We start from the raw sequence: 20,307 nt of genomic DNA, 5'->3' as shown, positions 1-20,307 counted from the left end.
TCAGGACGGACCTCGCGGCACTCTATTTCAGCCGGGACGATCCTCATAAACACATGAGTTAGCTTCATGCCCCCATCACATGTCTTCTTTAGGTACCTGATACTAGGACATCATACTAGGATACATGATTATTTTGTTATAATAGTAATATAACTTATTATGTCACCTGCCAAGAGCTAAACAGGTGGACTTTTCTTAATCAAAAATAACTCTGGGCAAATGAATATGTGTTAAAACATACCAGCATATTATTGAATTTGGCTGTAATGGTCTGATTTTGTATTGATATGGTATTTGTTAAACTTTTTTACCAACCACAATTTGGCTATATATGGAGCCAGACTTAAAATTTAATAGACATGATGTGTTATTTTATCAAATGACATGGGTTTATAAATGAAATATGACAATCTGGGCAAATGAATATGTGTTAAAATATACCAGCCTATTATTGAATTTGGCTGTAATGATTTTTTTATTGATATGGTATTTGTTAAAATGTTTTACTAACCACAATTTAGCTATATATAGGACCAGACTAAACATTTAATAGACATGATGTGTTATTTTATCAAATGACATGCTTTATAAATGAAATATGACAAGCTTTCACAAAACCACGAAAATGACGGTAGACCTCATTTTGTGGTAAATGCCTTTTTAAAGGTACCTCCCATACAAATTGTTTTGAAATGTACCTTTAGTATGGTATTAATTGTGGCACTATTATAAATTTAGTATAATACCATTGCTTATCATTGCACTTAAGTATTTTTGAAAAGGATTTTAATCCTTTAAGAAATCTTAAAATACCATTATTGATTAATTAATATTAAAATATTATTTAATCAATAATGGTATTTTAAGATTTCTTAATCCGTATTCACGGTGTGCATGTGCGGGTTCTATTAAAGGTTCGCTAGCCAGAAAATAGGTTCGCTAGTCCCAGGACTATTCGCCGTAGAAGTGACGTAATAATCTGATTAACTACCATAGCAATAGATGAATACATTTTTTGAATAGATCGCCCTGTACTACAAGCAGATTGCACTAATCACCTATGTATGTCAGCAAACATATATTGAATACAATACCGCTCTTTTCAAAGATACTAATCTTACAGGTGCGAGTGATCAGCCTTTCTTTGACATCTATGGTTCAATGCATAGATACCACGTGAACGTTGTAGTGCAGGGCGATATATTCAAAATTGTATTCATCAATTGCTATGGTAGTTAATCCGATTAATTACGTCACTTCTACGGCGAATAGAGTTAGAGTATCTTAGGGTCAGGGTAGGGTGAATGGTTAGGGTTAGTAATAGTGTTAGGGTACTAGCAAACTTTCCGGAATAGCAGATGTAGACTGTATTCACTGCTGTGAAATTTGAACAATGGGCATAATTCTGGTTTACCTGTGTGTTAAATTAAAGTTAAGGTCAGAGTTAGGGTTAGGGTTATAGATAGAGTGCGGGGTGTTCACGAATTATTCTGAACAATTAAAATTGCTTAGTTTCTCAGAATTGCATTTATTTTAATAAAGCTTTAAAATTAGAAAATAAGCTTTTAAAAAAAAAAGCATTCTTTAGATACATGTCAATGCAATTCTAAAACATACTGCAATTTTTTTTTCAAATACGCAACATTGATGAGGCACACCGACACCGCCTGGCTAATAATTATTTGGTGCAGAAGGGACACTAAAATGAATACACGGGATCGATACACGTGAATTGCTATGCACGATTTTGATATCAGACGAAAATCTTCTGATACCGGGTTAGAAAATGATGAATATCTCCCGTCATGATTTTTTTCTCAAGAAACCAGATTTGGTCTCATAAACTTGGAAATACGTGTTGAACAGATATGATAGTCGCTAGAATGCGCTTTGAAAATTGGCCGTGCGCTTTGAACTCAAAATTTGACCATTTTATATTGCATTGGTCCTGTTATGGACTACAGCGTGCAGCGTGTAGTACAGCTGCACTCACTGTAGGCAGTATAAAAGTCGATGACCATTGACCTCAATGGGGTATACAAGCTTAATCACGCACAACCAAGATCGATTACCCGGCTATTGTGAGTAGCCTTAGTTATGTCCCTCGACTAATTATTAGTTTAAAAGAGCTTTAAAGGTTTGAACCAAATGGCTAATCGTGGCTGTGGATTTAACCTACCATGGCGATTCCTGCCATGAAGATATAGGGTCGAAGACACTGTGTGAGGATTACATAGGTCAATGGCCTCCACTTCTGAAATAGAATGCGTTAATTACTACTGGTGTCACAAGCAGTGATTATAAAAGTACATTTAGAAAAATATAAGAACGGGTCACATATTTGTGACTACTCCAACGGAATACGAGTAAAGTCGCAAGTTGGTAGTTTTGAGTCCTCCTGGCTGCTGATTTTGGTGTTATTTGATGAGTACCTGCACAAGACAGTTAGTACGGTATGTCTTTATGAATGGGAAATTCATCGCAACATGCATAACGGGCCATTCACAAAGGACATACTACTTGCTTGTATAGGTGCGTGTCAAACAAAGAACATCAAATCAGCAGCCAGCGGGTCTCGAAACTACCAACTTGCGACTTATATTAGGGATGATCATCACAATTTCATGTTGCCTCTATTGCTACAAAAGATTGTTTTCTAGAACGAACTCATCAGCAGAAGTATTTTGGTGGTTAAATGGTCAATATCGGTCAAAAACTTTTCGAATTATGAATTTTCAAAGTTTCCCATTCTGACCGGTCATTAGAACGAAATAAAATGACAAAGTCCAAAAATAGCAATGGGAGCAAAATTGGTATAAGCATATATTTACCTTTTTATATTTCTTTATTTTAATATATATGCAAACATGAAACAAGCATATTGTGAAAGAATCAAAGGGGTTTCTTATAAAATGGCACTTTACTAGTCAATAGCATAAATTATTTCTTCAAACCGAGGCACTGAAATCATGCTTTTAGAAAACATTTGCCAAAAATCATCCAAAATGGCCGAATTGGCACAAAATCAAAAGTCCAGGTGAACTTTTTTTCCACAACAATATACACTACACATAAAAAAAATACTACAAGGGATTTTCAACATACTCAGGAATCCAAACAATCAAGTACCAACATGCACAGCTTTGTTCTGAAAGCACTTTTGGGGTTTTAACAAAATGTTTAACCGCTACTGTGATTGGCAGCTGCATACGGTATCTCTTTGATAGCTGATAATGCCCAGCCATTCAGCAAGTGGCTAATAACTGACCTTGATAGGCTTGAATGAACACTGTCATATGCTACAAAACCATCACACTCTAGGACCTGGTCACTCCATAATGCTACAGGGAGCACAGTACTTTAACAATGGAGTGAAAGACTCATTATTGATTAGGCGCGTATTTTAAAAGTACAGCTCCTGTGCGTGTATAGCAGCAAGTCAGTGTAGATGGTATAAATATAAGAAAATGTTTAGGGTTGAGATCAGGTGAAAAATACATCAAATGAGCACGAAACTTCACATTTATGTTCAGAAAGGTGTCTATTTAACATGACTCGAGAGGTGTATGGAAATTCCAAAGGGAAGCTGGTGATTTAATTTTTAACTCAAGATCTACTTGTCCATTTTTTTAAACCTTTTTACAGAGGGTATGATAGAGTTAATAACGGCAACTCTGCCAAATTACAGCTCAGAAGGTCAAGGTTTTCACCTGATCTTATTGATCTGAATATTTTGTGCCATTCTGAGCAGTGCTGTACTTGGCCACTGGCAATTAAGCGCACTGTGGCGATGGACCAATTTTGACTCACACTTACAGAAAAACCAAATAAGTTATGTTGATGTAATTTTCGGGATAGTTACAAAACATAATTGACATTAACATCCTCAATTTTTACAGAACAATTATGAAAAATAAAAGAATGAGCTCAATGTAGAAATGTCTGTGCAAGCAGTGCACAGTTGAGCTCCCTGCATGTCTATGGGAGTGTTCTAACCAATTTGATGGGTCATTGGTCATCCCCAGAGGTTGATTAAATGTAAGCCCAGAATACATTGCAGCCACTGACAGCATGTTTGAAAAACACATCAGAAAACATCATGCTGGGCTCCTGCTGTGCATGGTCAAGGTTGTTATACAACAAGATAAGCTATGTGTCTGCATGCATGCATGTGCAAGAAAACTTGGCTGGTTCCACCTTCTTTTCCCAAGCATATAAAATATCTATCATTGTTTTAAAAACACACGACTTTTTAACTTTCTTGGTAGCAATGTATCAACAAATATTAAACGTACCCAATTATCAATTCAAAACATAAAAGTCGTGATGAATATTCCATCAAAACTACTGGTTCTTATTTTGCACATAAATTTGAATGTGAAATGGTGTTGAAATGGCTCCTTTATTACATTGCACCTAATATCATACTGCATGCTGGGATTACATTGAATCAACCTCTGGGTCATCCCTACTTATATCTCATTTTGTGGGAGCAGGTCATATTTTACTCATCTCAAAATATCCAAAATAAAAATGGCGATATACTCATGCACGGTTTGTGGGTGGGATGGGTACTTATGCGACCAGTATTTCCAATTTAGAACGTGACGTTGTTATGAGAACACTAGCTGTGTCATCTTTAATGTTACCGTGGTTACCAAGAAGTTTAATGTTAAGAAAGAAATGATCTCATTATACACAACTGTTCAACTGGAACACTGAACTGTAATTTGAAATGTATCATGTTTAGAAGATCCTTGTTATATAAGCACTTTAAGGTTGGTATTCACCCTAGAAAGGACACTTTTGGGCGTTATTACCGCTAAACTATTGGTCTAAAGTATGTAAAAGTTTACAGATTGAGAATGAAAACTAATAAGACACAATTTTTACTGAATTTGATTTTATGCTTTTCATAAATCTGATGTCACAGTATAATATGCGTCAATTTTACTTTTATATTCTTTATACCTTATTTAGCAGTAAGGGCGCACCATTAGATTTCAGGGGGGGCATGGGAGTTTTTTGAAAAAAAAAAAACTTTGCCCACTAGTGAGAAAAAAAAAAAAAACTTTGCCCACTAGTGAGACAAAAAAAAAAATTTTGCCTCACTGATGAGTAAAAAAAAAAATTTCACCCACCCAACTTTGTATTAAAATGTACATTAAAATTGAAAAAAATAACTTCGCCGCCGAAGGCACTAAAAAAAAAAATTCGGTGCTCTTGGAGGCGAAAAAAAAAATTCCGCCGCCTTCGGCGGCGAAAAAAAAATTCTGCCTGACCCAAACTCCCATGCCCCCCCCCCCCTGAGAATCTAATGGTGCGTCCCTAATGAGGCCCACATGTTTCCACAATTTCAGGGTTAACACCAACATTCTGTTCACAAATTAAGCAACAATGTTTAGCGATTACCAGTAGCTACGGGTGTTGTAAATATTTTGGCCATTGTTTATTGCAGTTGTTATTAGGCAAAATAAAAAAATAAACATGTTTCACGTCCCCTCCCGCTTCCTTTTTTGAGGTTTCCTCAAATATATTTTTATTTTTTGAAATTCAGTTATAACTTTTCAAAAAATATGTCTAGGAAGTTGGAATGCTTTCTATAGCCTTGTTAAGATACAAGAAACATTTTAGGAAGGTTTTGTGATCAGTGGAGGGGGTGTAACTCTCAGAACAACAAATAAAAAAGGGCCTCCTCCTTTTTCCAGGCATTATTATATACGCTAAAACAGCTCTAAGTATGGGTATTTACACCAATTTTGCAATAAAAAATAGAAAATAAAAAGCCCCCTCCTCCTCCTTTTTTTCGAAAACTCGGACGTGAAACATGTTTTATTTTTTACTTGGCCTTATTTGTTAAAGGTTACCGAAAGAAACGTATAAAAAATGTATATAAGACGTATAAAGTTGTCCTCTAAACCAAGTTTTCTCAGCAATTATGAACTTACGTCCCTCTGAAATCAAGCGCATGAAAAACCCTCTCGCTAACCTTAATGGTTGGTTGGTTGGTCGCTTATTTATTTATGTCTTTGTTTTCACAATATTGTACCAATTATCATCCTTCTCCTGGTAGTGCAAAGGTTGCCCAAAGGTCAAATGGGGTCAAATTTTATTTATTTATACAATTTCGCAAGAATTACCAAAGCAGGTAGCTAAGATATCTCAATTTGCTTACAGTTATTACAAAGGAGCATCCTGTTACGTGCATATTAAACTGGGTTGTATATTTAAAATATCTTGTACCATTTTCAACTTTTGTTTCAAGTCTATAAATTAATAAATGTTGATCAATATTTGAATTTCCAAATATTGCCAAACAAAGACAATAATTTCTTTTCTTGCATAATATTTTGGAAACACTTCAACTGTGGAACTACGTATTCAATTTCAATGGGGTTTTCTTCAAAAGGTAGCTGTGCAAATGCTTAATAAAATCACGTAAAAAACTAAAAATTGAATATGCCAAACTTCAGACTGATTTTACTTGATCACACCACATATTATTATATTTATATCAAAGTTAAAGTTTTTCAAATCATTTCGAGAAATTGACAACAATGGACTTGTGCATTTCTTGAGGTTCTTAAAGTCTCTATAAAATATAAAATATCTTATGTGTCTCTGTCTTCAAACTTCCGCACTTGTGCAAACTTGTTTTTAATACTCTATATTCAATTGGGAAAACGGTCGTCAAAATACCTCGAGAAAAACTTGTTAATATGACTCGAATTTGTGACTTCCGTGTCCATGTTGACAGAATTTATCCAAATATCTGTAGGGAGAAGGAAGCTTTTGATTTCATGTTCTATGTAGAAAACTTTTTGAATTCGCATCACCATTCACGCTATTATTATTGCCTTGGCGTTGCTGAATTGCAATCAACAAATGTGGTGCGATCAAGTAAAATCATGTTCAATTTTCAGTTACTACTATAGGATAGTAAAATGCATTTATAAAGCTGCATTTGGCAGAAAATCCCATTCAAATTGAACAACCTGTTCTTAAGGTGCTACTACACCCCCTGATAAATTTGTGACTAATTTTGCATTTTTCTCAAAAAATAACAACACACTGGTAACAAGTATAGTATAGGGGCAAGGAATCCAATTACTTCACTGAAATTTCAGTGATTCAAGACATTATGTTAAGAAATTCTACATACATTCTAGCGGTACCTCTTTTCTTATCATAAACAACGTACCGCTTGTCTTGAGCCACTGAAATTCCAGTGTAGTTACTGGATTCCTTGCCCCTATAATATACATAACTTTTGTTACCAGTGTGTTATTATTTTTTGAGAACAATGCAAAAATAGTCACAAATTTATCAACGGGTGTAGTACCAGCTTAAGATATGGGAAATTAAAGAGTTTCCAAATCAAGAGGAAACAAAAGGACATATTTCCTTTGTTTGGCTATATCTCAAAATCAATACTAAACATTCAGTACTGATCTTTATAATCAAAGTCCGAGTGAATAAAGTGTCGTCACAAAATTTAAAAAGTTAAAGGCTTCAGGTCTTGCGAGTTTTTATGGGAACTGGTTATAAATCACTGGACGTAAAATTAATGGCAATTTTGTGACAACTTATAGATAATGAAATATCTGTACATGTCTAAATTCACAGATATCTATCTAGCTGGCTGGGTCATTGACCCGCGTAAAGTGATAATATAGGAAATGATGCAGTGATGCCTTGATGTAAGGTAACCGTGATACATGACGGATCGGCTGTTGAAATGAAACTTAAAAACACCTACGGGTACAAAAGTTGTTACAAAATTTCTCTCTACGTATACATTCCTTTAAGGGATCCAAAATGAGCGTTTATTGCGTTTCGATAGTATTTTTTGTCGGACATGAGAGCACCTCAGACCTATCGAATTGCATTCTGAATACGAAGCATGTCTTTCTGATATCAAATAATTTTCATTTTTTTAAATCACAATATAATACAAATTTTATGACAAATTATAAAAATTTGATATTTTTCAAATTTTTGATATATAATAGTCCTCGAAGTAAATTATATAAATCTAATGATATATTCTTAAAGTGTATGTAGCAGGGAGGAAAAGCCGACGGTCAATTGAAAATTTAGACCTTTCATATTGAAGATATGAATTTTTATAAAAAAAAAACCTATTATTTTTTGGTGTTTTGGGTAAAAAATCCATATCTTCAATACGAAAGGTCAAATTTTCAATTGATCGTCGGCTTTTCATCCCACCTACATACACTTTAAGTATAAATCATCAGATTTATAAAGTTTACTTCAAGTACTGTTAAATATCAAAAATATAAATTTTAATGATTTGCCATAAAATGTGTATCAAATTGCGAATTTCAAAAATCAAAATTATTTGATATCAGAATGACATTCTTCGTATTCAGAATGCAATTCGATATGTCTGATGTGCTCTAATGTCCCAAAATAAATACTGTCCAAACGTTCATACCCCAGCCCTTAAGTGAGGTCGTGTTTTTCTTTAATTGATAGCATATTCATGACTACTGTACATATATATATTTTGATATCTTGATGTAAATTAGTCATCCAGCAAATAATACAGGTTATCACGGAAAGAACTGTACCGACGCAAACTAATTTGACGGGTTTTATAAACGCCAGAATCAAACATGACCATATGCATTTGCACAATAAATCACCTTTCATACTTTTAAATTTTTAATATTGACCATTTTCTTATTGAAAATTAAGGATTTTACAAAACTACCTCTATTCTAACTCATTTTAAATCCGTTCCACGGATTCAAATATTAATTAATGATCTGTACATCTACATCAATCGCATACTCAAAATAAATATTGCCTTTTGCACCCACTCTCCCATTTTCTAGACTCTTGTGCGCAATGGACAAAAATAAATGGTTTTACAATTTACCATTTCCGTCGGCAAAAAATTGATTTGTACATTATTTAGTTGTGTTCCGAACACCTGGTTATGCCACTGCTGCCGAAGCAACTTTATTGAGAGACAGTCCAGTGGCATTAAATTGAAAAAAAAACGCATACGTATCTGGCGAAGAAATGTCTCATTATGTTAATGTAATTATTCAATATCATGTGGCTTCATGCATAATATGGTAATCAGTGCTGATAATTCAGGTGATAATATAATATTTCCAATATACTCTTACGACCTAATAAACACATTGAAACACTGAAATTAGGTCAATTACCTATTAAGTAAAATCCTGACCTTAGATTGTTATTGTTTGCCTTTAGCGATTTCACATGCCCTAACGTTTGCACTTTGGGTTTGTAGATCGTAGACATAATCTTAGACTCCTTTTAAATAGCTGTAAAGTTCTACCAGGGCATTAATACAACTTTTGACTCCTCAAGATAAGACGACCATATAGTGACTAGGATATGACCGCTACAGACTTTTCAGTAGGATGTCTTCATTATTTAATCTATTCCCATTATTAGTTGTAACGATTATTTGATGACGTAATAAATCGATAATATATTTCCGCCAGACATTCCACATAACATATTATCGATTTTAAGGAATCAAACATTTACTAGAACTTACATATTAATGGAAATAGAATGAGATTTAAAAAAATAAGCGTCAGTTGGTGATAATCATGAGATGACACTGACACTGTTTAACGCGGCTGTGTACTCAAGACGTTGTTTCTTTCGCAAAATTGAGCTTTTTTTATATTTGTTACTTTGTTATGTTTTTTATAAATACAAGGAAAGAAAATCCAGATTTATAAACTCCAACTGCGCTATTTTATGGATTTTATTTCACTATTTCATTCGTGTTTGCAATTTTAAAAGAGAAAATCTTTGTTGTATCAGCGGGGTGACACGCGCGCAACAACGCATCGCGCTGCGTATCGCGCAATTTGTTAACGCACAGATACGCTACGCATACGCGACGCTTATCTGCATGCGTGGCGCATCCTTTGGAAAAACTAATTTCAAGTGGTCAAATGGCTCCGTTTTAGCTGATAAAATGTGGGTTTTTCAAGTTCTTTTCCTCGATTTGAATATCAAGTTATGAATGGATTTCGCTCAAACTTCTCAACGGGCTGTGGATTTACCTGATGTTCACATAATATAAGGTAGAAAAACGAAAACTGCCGCATTCTCCTGTGAGATTCGATGAAAGGGCAAAATGTGACCACTTTAAACTTTAACGGCCATTATTTCAATGTTCATTTTCTCGGTAAAATGACGATTTAGGTACACGATAACTCAATAAATACAGCATCTATAGGTAAGCAAATATGATCATCGTAAAAAGCATGATCGACTCAAGAAACGGTTTTCTCATTTTTTTATATTTTGGTCTATTTCCGATTTTAGGCATCATTTTGTGCAAATAGGCGTTTGTGAATTTTTAAAAGTTCAATTTGATGCCTTATATGGTCAATATCTCAAAAACTAAGGCCAATATCAAAAAAATAAAAAAACCGTTTTTGGAATGGAGCCTCAAGATTGAGCTAAAAACAAAATAAAATATTTTGGAAAGAGTGTTTTTTTGTTATGATGTACCTCACAAATATTGCCAAAAACTCACTTTTTGTGATTTTCTTCATAATTGTTGTTTTTACCCCAAATCTGTATTTATATTAAGATTTATTGATGTCTTGCCTTTATAAAAATGTATACTTTTATATGTCTTGCGCGAATAATTACAAAGTTATTGCACTTTTACTACATGCATGTCTGAGAGTACACAGCCACCTTAAGAGAATATTAAATGATTGAGGCCTGCACCTTACGAAAGAAATATTTGAAACAGATTAGAAACTCTAAAGCTTCTGCTAATTTCGGTTAAGTTTTTAATTGATGAATATTCATTAAGTGCATATTGTGGCTAATTTTCTATGCAAACAGCTTTTTTGATCCAACAAAGTCTATAGACATCAGTTTATGGACTGTCTGCAGCGTCTTTAGAACGTTATGTGAAAAGAGCTTTAAGTCGCAAGTTGGTAGTTTCGAGACCTAGCTATTGAATATTGATGTTCTTTGTTTAATGCGCACCTGTACAAGCCAGTAGTATGAGCTTTGTGAATGCCCCATTGTGCATGTTGTGGCCCATTCACAAAGGATACACTGCTGACTTTCAAAATGCCTCATTCACAAAAACGTACTACTGTTATGTGCAGGTGCGCATCAGAGGATGATTTAAGGAAGCCCCATCATGCATTGCAAAATTGTTATCACTAGACTTTCAACTGCCACTTTTGATTTTCAAATCCCATTGAATTCTGTGCAAAAGATGTTGTTTTAGAACTGTGTGTGTGTCATTATTACTTGGTCGATTTCAGAACAAAAGTGATGTGTGTTTAAAGGATAATTCACACCTTCTGTAGATAACATAAAATATGAAATCGACCAACATGTTCATAACGGTTTTTAATGTAAATATAACTGTACAAATTCAAATTTAACCATGCACTTCCATGCAGCATATCATGTTATTCACACTGCTTGCATGCTGCACAGTTAACCCAGTGCATGGGGTGTTGGGTAGTGCTTAAATAATCCTCTAGGTGCGCATCAACACCAATTCAGTAGCCAGGAGGTCGCGAAACTACCAACTTGCGACTTAACGTTTATTCTGTGTGAGCAGATAAATTAGTTCTTACATGTTCTGTATTAGTGACATATAAAATGTGTGTATTAAGCGAGTGATATGACAGGGTCATATTTAACTAAAAACTGCAGTGTATATACTTTTTTCATATTAATACATTAATCGTATAAGAAAGCCGTTGCATACTATTTCCATAGGTCTTGTGGTTCTTGAGTTAATAATATAGTTTTGGGCGTTTTTCCACTCCCGAGAAGTTAGAAATGTACCTAACCTTTATAGAACTCATTGCAAATCAGCTTTATTTGTCTCAATATTTGAGTGCAAAATTATAGGTCATGCTCTTCTCCGAGCTGCCTTAAGATTTTTTTCCAAAAGGCCAACGTGCACGTGGAACATGCCGATTGATTAACACTCTTGAATCTGTTCTTGAATTCTTGAATCTATTATAGGAATTATACGTTAATATTTGGGGCGACTTCAAAACTACACCGCCGGTTGACATGTGGTTGAACCGCGTCCCATTATTGTTCAGAACAATAGAAGCTGGCTCCAACTGGACAGAACCTAGCGGAACCGGCCAGCAACCGGCGGTTTAGGTTTGAAGTCGTCCCTGAGTTGGTTTCATCACAGCCGAATGAAGTTTGTGTCGTCCGTATACATTGTATTACATTTCCCTGTGTTTTTTAATTCTTATTTTCCACAGGAGCAGTACCACCGCCACAATTCACATTAGAATCGAATGCCCCGGACAGCTTCGTCATCCGATTTGATCGCACAGGTATCCCAGGCACCGTCACTACCTGGCGAGTACAATACCGAGCAGCTGGAGCCACCAAGAAAAACCTTAATATTGCTGGCGGTCACGATGAACATATCATTGATGGTAATAATACAAGACAATAATCATTATACTCGTGAATAAAGGGGTGATGGCATTTTTCGACAGGGATAGCGTGCCTTGCGTAATCAAATAATAGAGAGCTTGCGATTTCCAAACGTTCATTCAAGGGGGTGACACTAAATTCACGGTTGTTCTATCAAGCACGCAAACGAATGACAAATCCCGTTGATTTGCTAGCTAGAAAATGAGGCCAGTTATCGATCGGTTATGATCCATTATGAATAATTCATATTCGACCCCATGATCAAGTCGACGAATACTGACGCCGTTAGTTTTACGAACTTTGTCTGTTCAATGAGAGTGTAGCGCGCCCCAAATACATCTGGGCACAAACCACTCGAAAACGATCCGGTTTATGAAATGGCGGACGCGTATTTCCCATCACGCACCAATGATATGTTTTTCAAAGAAAGTCTACTAAATTTCATTTTTGGAATAGTAATGTCGAAATTAGGACTTGCTGTCAATAATACGAAGGAAATGCGTGACAGGTGTAAGGTATGAAATACAAGTAGTATTTGAAGTATAGAAAATATTTGACCTTCCAGTTTAGCGCCATTTTGTATGTGTGTTTTTATTCGTTTCCTTGCGTGATAATAATTATCAATCTGCAATTATCAGACATATTGGTACTTGGCTTCCGGAGTGAATAAGTATTTTAAATGTATGTAAAGAGTTTACGGAAGACCGTGAGCGACGAAATAAGTAAGCAAACAAACAAAATAACGAATATCTTAATCTCAGGCAAGTGATCAGATTTACTACCATTACGCCTATATTCTTTACAGGTTTAACAGCTGATACGCCTTTTAAGGTGCGGGTGATGGCAAATACTGATAGGGGTAAAGGCAAATACAGCGCTTGGACTGGCGTAAGAACTGCTTCTGAGGCGGTAGTGGGTAAGTTAATTAACAAATAATATCATTCCTTGGCGTATTATGCGTAACAAGATCCTCCCTCGGGTCCGTGACCATGAATAACGACTAGTAAGGTAGACTATACCATTGTTAATCTTTATACTATACTGGTTTAGCAGTCGTAATGAGTTTCGCAACGTAATCTTTCTGGTATCAAAAATATCTTTGCCAATGTGATATCAAATTAGAGCTAAAAAGATGCTGCACATGACTGTGTCAATCAAATCGTCACAACATAAGGACATAAACGGTTTTAGATTTAGGACGGATTACATAAGTGAGGACTTTCTTTTTATGTTGTGTTTAATACAAACATCTTTCTTCAATATAGCACCAGAACCCGTTGCTGCCACCATACCAGAATCCCCACAAAACTTAGCGGTTGATGTAAGAGGAACCACCGCTAGTCTCTCTTGGAGCCCACCCGCAGACAATGGTGCAGAAGTCATCGGATACGTGGTATCTTACGGACCAGCAGATAACGCAAGGGAGAATGTCTTTACATTGCGCCCTGACCCTACTCGTACTGATCTTGAAGGTCTGAACACCAATGTACAGTACATGGTCACCATAACGGCGTATAATACTAACGGACAGAGCTACCCTGCTACCTTTGAGTTTTCCACATCAAGAGGTGAGAATATAATTATGTACAATATAAGCCTAACAAATAATTAACTTAATAACCGGTATTTCATATTAATAATACCAATATATTTTGTCATTCCTTATTTATCATTGATAGAATATTAAATTCGATTAAATAATGATTTAATCCAATCTAATCATCAAATGAAAGTAAAATATAAAATGGAAAATACGAAACAATCAAACCAAAGACTTTAAAAAGAAGTGTGCAAATTGGGCTATTGATCTTTTCGGTAAATCCCATAAGCCTTTGCGAGTACACCTGAAATGTCGTCATTTGACGTCACGCCGATCGGCGCCGATTGGCATATCGTTTATCGAACATCGTTACTCACATTGCAAGTCGGCGTGACGTCAAATAACAACATGTCTTGTCTTGTCTTGTGCTAGTACTACTCAAAACCCTCAAAATTGAGAGTCAACCGAGTAGGGTACGTGAGGCGCACTGCGACTGCAGACTAGTTGTTTTGCAGGTGGTTCTTTGTTGCTTGCTTGAAGGATTCTTTGTCGTCGATGTTGGTTAGGTTAGATGGTAGTTTATTCCAGTCAGTTAATGTACGGGGGATAAAGGAGTATTTGTAGCAGTTTTTATTTGTTGAAATTGGGATAAAACTCTTTGCTGTCTGTGATGTATGTCGTAAATTCCTCTTGACCGGGCGCAGGGTATTTCGTACTGGAATGGCGAGGTGACCTGCTACAGCTTGATGAAATATGGTTAGTCTGTCCACTTTCCTTAGTGTTTCTAGGCTCTCCCAGTGTAAGTCCTTTTTTAATGCGCTAACGCTTGTATTTCTGCCATACACCCCTTTTACAAATCGTGCAGCTCTGTTTTGAACTGCTTCCAATTTGTTAACTAACACTTGAAACATGATTTTTTCTCAAAGTGGACCAGAAAAAGTTCATTTTTTAAGTTAAAAGTTTTTTTAAAAAAAATAGGAATCAGTGCACACATGCTATATGCATGGGTGCTGTATAATATTATACCATGGATCAGTGCACTGCATCTAAGTATATGCTGTATTGCTGTATAATATTATACCATGGATGCTATATAATATTATACCAGCATCAGTGCACACATGCTATGCATGGGTGCTGTATAATATTTGTGTTGGGGTTCGGACACAGAGTTAGAGTTTATCGACGACGACGATGTCGTCGTCTACCGACGCGCGCACGGCGGCGCGGAAGCGGAACGATGGGAGTTATACGCGTTTCGTGATTTTTGCTGGACGCGTCTCGGTCGTCTCGCTTTCGACGCTATTCTAGACGTACGCGGTTGTCATTTCGCGACGTCGGGCATCGACTTCAAAATTAGGTTAGGGTTTAGAATTAGGGACGGCTATATGTTAGAAGTACATATAGGATTTAGGGTTATTGCGATGGTTAGATTAGGGGTATGATTGTGGGTGTAATTTTAGGGCACCCCCCCTCCCATTTATAAAACATTCTTCCATTTAGACAACATGGGATATTTTTAGCATGCAATAACAAGATCCATTGTGCAAAATCACAGGTCCATTGCAATGCAAACAGACAATGTAAACAGCTAGCCCTCATTTCATATTCATAACCTTGGATTAAGGGTGTAAATTACAAAAGGTGTTACATAACAAGCATCTATGGCCATGCAGAATCATAGGTTATGTGTGTACTGTAGTACATTGTAGTATTGGGAAATTTGCCTACTGAATAGAATGCTAATGCACAAAAATTAAATGAACATCTGGGAAAAGTTAAATTATATTTTTTTTAATTAAATGCAGGCTTTTTGCTAATCAATGGTTCGTTGGATGTGTTCGCCATCTCACGATGCGTCACAAATTACAAATAATTGACGCGTCATTTCAAACGGCATAACTGCGTATTTAGCCGATGAAATTCGGTATGCATAAAATTTCATTTTAAAAAGGCTTAATCTTGTATATGTTGTTGCTACCCTATGGCGATTACAGATATGGCCATGGCATGCATGCATGCGCTCAGCTACATGCAGTTTCGGTCAAAGAAGAACGGCACGTGTGTTTCTGATCGCTGATTTAATCGTCTGACAATCATAACAACATACGCGGTAATCTGATTGGCCGATTAAGCGTCAAAATGTTGCGTCAAAATGTCGCTCATTAACAGGGCGCTTGCGTCAATCTGAGTAAGGGACTGCCGTTCTTCTCTGAAACTGAGTGTGGTTCAACATGCATGCATGTATATGTGTACTGTGTAAGTAAGCTTAAACAAATTTTGTGTACTCACTTCATCAAAATTGAATTCACTATAAATCCATTATAACTTGACTTCGACGAAAACATGGAATTGAATCAGGCCTTATAGTTAAATATATAGACCTAGCCTTTCAAGCACATGACACTGTTCACTTTCAAGTTTCAACTCTTATTATTTGATAAAACCGCCACTTCGCAATAGATAGGATGTCGCCATTCTTATTTGATTTGTTTTTCTTGTTGCACACCACTATACATGCAAAAATCCTCATTGAACGACATGTTCATATTGATGATTTTGTCAATGCTGATGAAATGAAATTTGGTATCAAAATAAAGCTATTCATAAGTGATAATGTTATTATATTATCTGTATACCATGCTAATCATCAACTTCTTTTAACCATCAACCTTACAACCCCTCCCCACCCCACCCCCATTTTTTTTCCATTAAATCAACCTGGTGTGGTTCTCAGAATAAAACACTGAGTTTGGAGTTTGATTCGAACCCGATTTGGTGGTGTGTAAAATCAAGATTTGTTCAAGTCTACTCACCACATACTCACAACAAGTATGCATTTCTCAATGGGCTAACTTTTTAGCCTGATTACAAGTCTGTCCTTTTTAAGCAACAATTTCTCATTCAATTAAAGCATCAAAATAAATTGCAAATTTCTAGATTTTTTTTATATATTTTTTTTTATGAAACAATATGGACTTTTCATGGTCCATTTCGAAAAAAAACCTCTTTTGAGTGTGTGGGTCCCACACGGAGGAGCAGTATTGTAAGATTGGGTGCACTAATGTCTTGTATGACATTTCCTTGATGTGTTGTGGACATGAATGCAGATTCCTTCTCAGGAAACCCAGAGTCCTATTTGCCTTTGTTGCAATTTTATTTATGTGTGAGTTCCAGGATAAGTCCTCGGTCAGATCTACCCCTAAATAGGAGTGAGATGTTGTTTCATTAAGTATTATGTTGTTTACGGTATATGTGTTGAGATGTGGTGATCTTGCATGGGTGACATGCATAACATAAAATTTTTGCGGATTGAACTCCATCTGCCATTTTGTTTGCCATCTTGTAAGTGTATCTAAGTCTGCTTGTAATTTGCCAGCGTCCTCAGGCCCGGCTACGGTAGTATACAAAATGCAATCGTCGGCAAACAACCTGACATTTGTGTTGATGTTGTCCGGCAGGTCATTGATAAATAGGAGGAAATCAAGGGGCCCTGTTAACGGTACCCTGTGGTACACTTGAGTCCACTTTGACCCAATCTGAGCATTCACCATCAATCACCACGCATTGTTTCCTGCGTGTTAGGAATGCTTCTATCCACTTATGTATGCTACCTCTGATGCCGTAACGCCATAATTTCAACAACAATCTCCTGTGTGGTACCTTATCGAATGCCTTTGTAAAGTCCATGATGATTATGTCAACTTGATGTTTCTTGTCTAGTTCAGCTGCAATATCTTGAATTGTGGAAATTAACTGTGTCTCACATGAGTGACCCGATCTAAATCCATGCTGTTGATTGCACAATATGTTGTATGTGTCCAGATGGGTCATAATATTAGAGTGAAGTGTGTGTTCGAACATTTTACTGCAAACAGATGTTAAGTTTAAAGAACGGTAATTTGCAGGGTCTGTTTTATCCCCTTTTTTATAAATAGGGGTGATGTTGGCACACAACCAATCTTCTGGCACAACTCCCGAATCCAATGTTAATTGGAATAACACTGTTAGCGCTGGACTGAGTTCTTTTGCCGCCGTCTTTAACACCCACGGAGAGATCTCATCTGGACCTGTAGCTTTGAAAGGGTTGAGGTCAGACAACAACTTACAGACCCCTTAGGAGTTCAGCTTTGTTTGTTACATGTCACTAGACCACCGTGCGCATCTTTTAATGCTGGTATACCTGACGAATCATTTTTCAATGATTTGATGAAGCTCCAGAATTGTTTTGATGATTCTAGACACTTATCTCTTATGTATCACCTGTATGCTTTCCTAGTTGCCTTTTTTTATTTTCCTCCTAAGTTCTTTAAAACTCTCCCAGTCTTCTTGACTGTTACTTTTTCTTGCTCTGTTATACGCCCTTTGCTTACGTTTGTGTAGGCGTTTTAATGTTTGATTGATCCATGGTGTGTAATTTCTTTTGCGCACCATTTTGATGGCACATGTTTATCCACTGCCTGCAACAGTCTAGTTTTGAAAATGATCCAGAGAGCATTTGCATCAGTTTTGGAAACATTATCACTCTTGAAATCACTACTGATTTCATTTATGTCAGCTTTCAGCTCATCAATGTTGGTCTTGTTATAGAGGAAAAATTTCCTAGGCTTTTGCTTGACAGTGGATGGTTTGGAATGAATACTTACAACCGGAATCCCGTCGTGGTCGCTTATGCCCGGTAAGAGTCCAGATTTAACCACCAGGGATGGATTTTTCACAAATAACAAATCCAGGGTATTTTTACCCCTTGTGGGACCCTCCACGACTTGTTCGAAACCGCAATCATTCGCAATATCTATGAGATCTCTACACATGGGGCCTTTTGGTGAGCCCGGGCGAACTGATTGAGTCTCCCATATGATATCGCCAAGATTGAAGTCACCTCCAAGCCATACATTACTGTAATTGTCAACCTTAACCCTGGCCAGAGAAGTTCTGAGCATGTTCAGATCCTCAATTGGTGAACTGGGTGGCCGGTAAAAGGACCCTACTAAGATGGGCTTGGATCCTACAACGCTAAGCTCAATCCACACCAGTTCGCAATCGGTATCTAAATCATGTCTCTGGGCGTGGATCATGTCACTTTTGACAGCAATTAGAACGCCACCATGCGGCCTTCCCTTAATTTGAGGTCTGTCTTTCCGGTACACTGTGTAATTATTGGGGAATATTTCGCTACTGTAAACAGAGCTGTCAATCCATGTTTCTGTCGCAATCAAGATGTCTGGATCATCAAACTCCAAGCATGTGGCGAGTTCGGCTATTTTCCCTCTGATGCTTTGGAAATTGATTACCAGTATCTTGGTTGGCTTGTATGGTTTCTTATTAGTTTTTGTTTTATTGTCTTTTCCTCCTGTGTGTGTCCTTTACTCTCTTGATGTTTTTTACTGAACTTTGTTTGCGGGGATGAGGTTGCTATCGGAGATGATAATGGTTGATCAACATCTGCATCTATGTCAACTGCATCAAGACTACTGAAACTGTTAGTAACATCTATGGAGTCAGATGAAAAGAGACTTGAGGGAAAATTGGGCAAACCACACCGGCAGCAAATCCACGAGATATTACTGTGCTGCTCTAAAACCTCATAGATGCCATGTCAGGTATACTCGCAAAGGCTTATGGGATTTACAGAAAAGGTCAATTACCGAACACTCCCTGCTCCCTAATGAAGACATAACTTAAATCTCCCTCACAGGGTGTGTAGATTTCAAATGGAGTCACACATTTAGGTAATCCCATTTGAAATGAACACACTCCATATGTGGGAGATTACGATCATGTCTTCCAAAGGGTAGTGTGTGAATTTCAACTGCAATATGCTAATCTCAGAATTTCGAAACTCAGATTCACTTCGTATCGATTTTCGTCCCGATTCATTTTTTGTTTGTTCCATTTCCATTTTAATTGTTGTAATTTACTAATAATGTACTTATTCTGTTTATCGCGATATTTAGACCATATTGCCTTCCCATACCTACTAATCACACGTTTCATTATTTCATTTTATGTTGCCTTGTCGTCTGCCTGTAACCACCGCAGAACCGACTCAGCCTGGTGAGTCTATTATAAGTATGACATTTCTACTCCTGATGATGTGAGAACAATTCAATAAAAATGTTTTCCCCCGCCAGATGAAAAAATTATAGGTCAAACCTATATTATTAAGTTGGTGTAAAATATAAATGTCATATTTTAGGAAAAAAATAAGCAACAGTCAAACTCAAAGACAAGAAAAGTATAATGCTTCAGAATGTCAGAAAAGCAGAACTCACTTTGCAGTACTCACGTTCCGAAAC

General features: G+C 36.5%; 1 protein-coding gene across 3 annotated transcripts in view; it reads left to right on the top strand.

Moving 5' to 3' along the window:
• Positions 1-20,307, top strand: part of LOC140142540 (neogenin-like) — a 44,397-nt gene that overhangs the window by 657 nt on the left and 23,433 nt on the right. For all 3 annotated transcript variants that reach the window (XM_072164536.1, XM_072164535.1, XM_072164534.1), the window contains exons 2-4: positions 12,288-12,467; positions 13,274-13,384; positions 13,734-14,036. In XM_072164536.1, coding sequence (XP_072020637.1) covers positions 12,288-12,467; positions 13,274-13,384; positions 13,734-14,036 — 594 coding nt within the window. The remainder of the gene's footprint in view (positions 1-12,287; positions 12,468-13,273; positions 13,385-13,733; positions 14,037-20,307) is intronic.

The sequence above is a fragment of the Amphiura filiformis genome, chromosome 20, assembly GCF_039555335.1.
Source record: "Amphiura filiformis chromosome 20, Afil_fr2py, whole genome shotgun sequence".
In the NCBI taxonomy this organism is placed as follows: domain Eukaryota; kingdom Metazoa; phylum Echinodermata; class Ophiuroidea; order Amphilepidida; family Amphiuridae; genus Amphiura; species Amphiura filiformis.
This window is presented reverse-complemented; position numbering and strand designations above follow the sequence as displayed.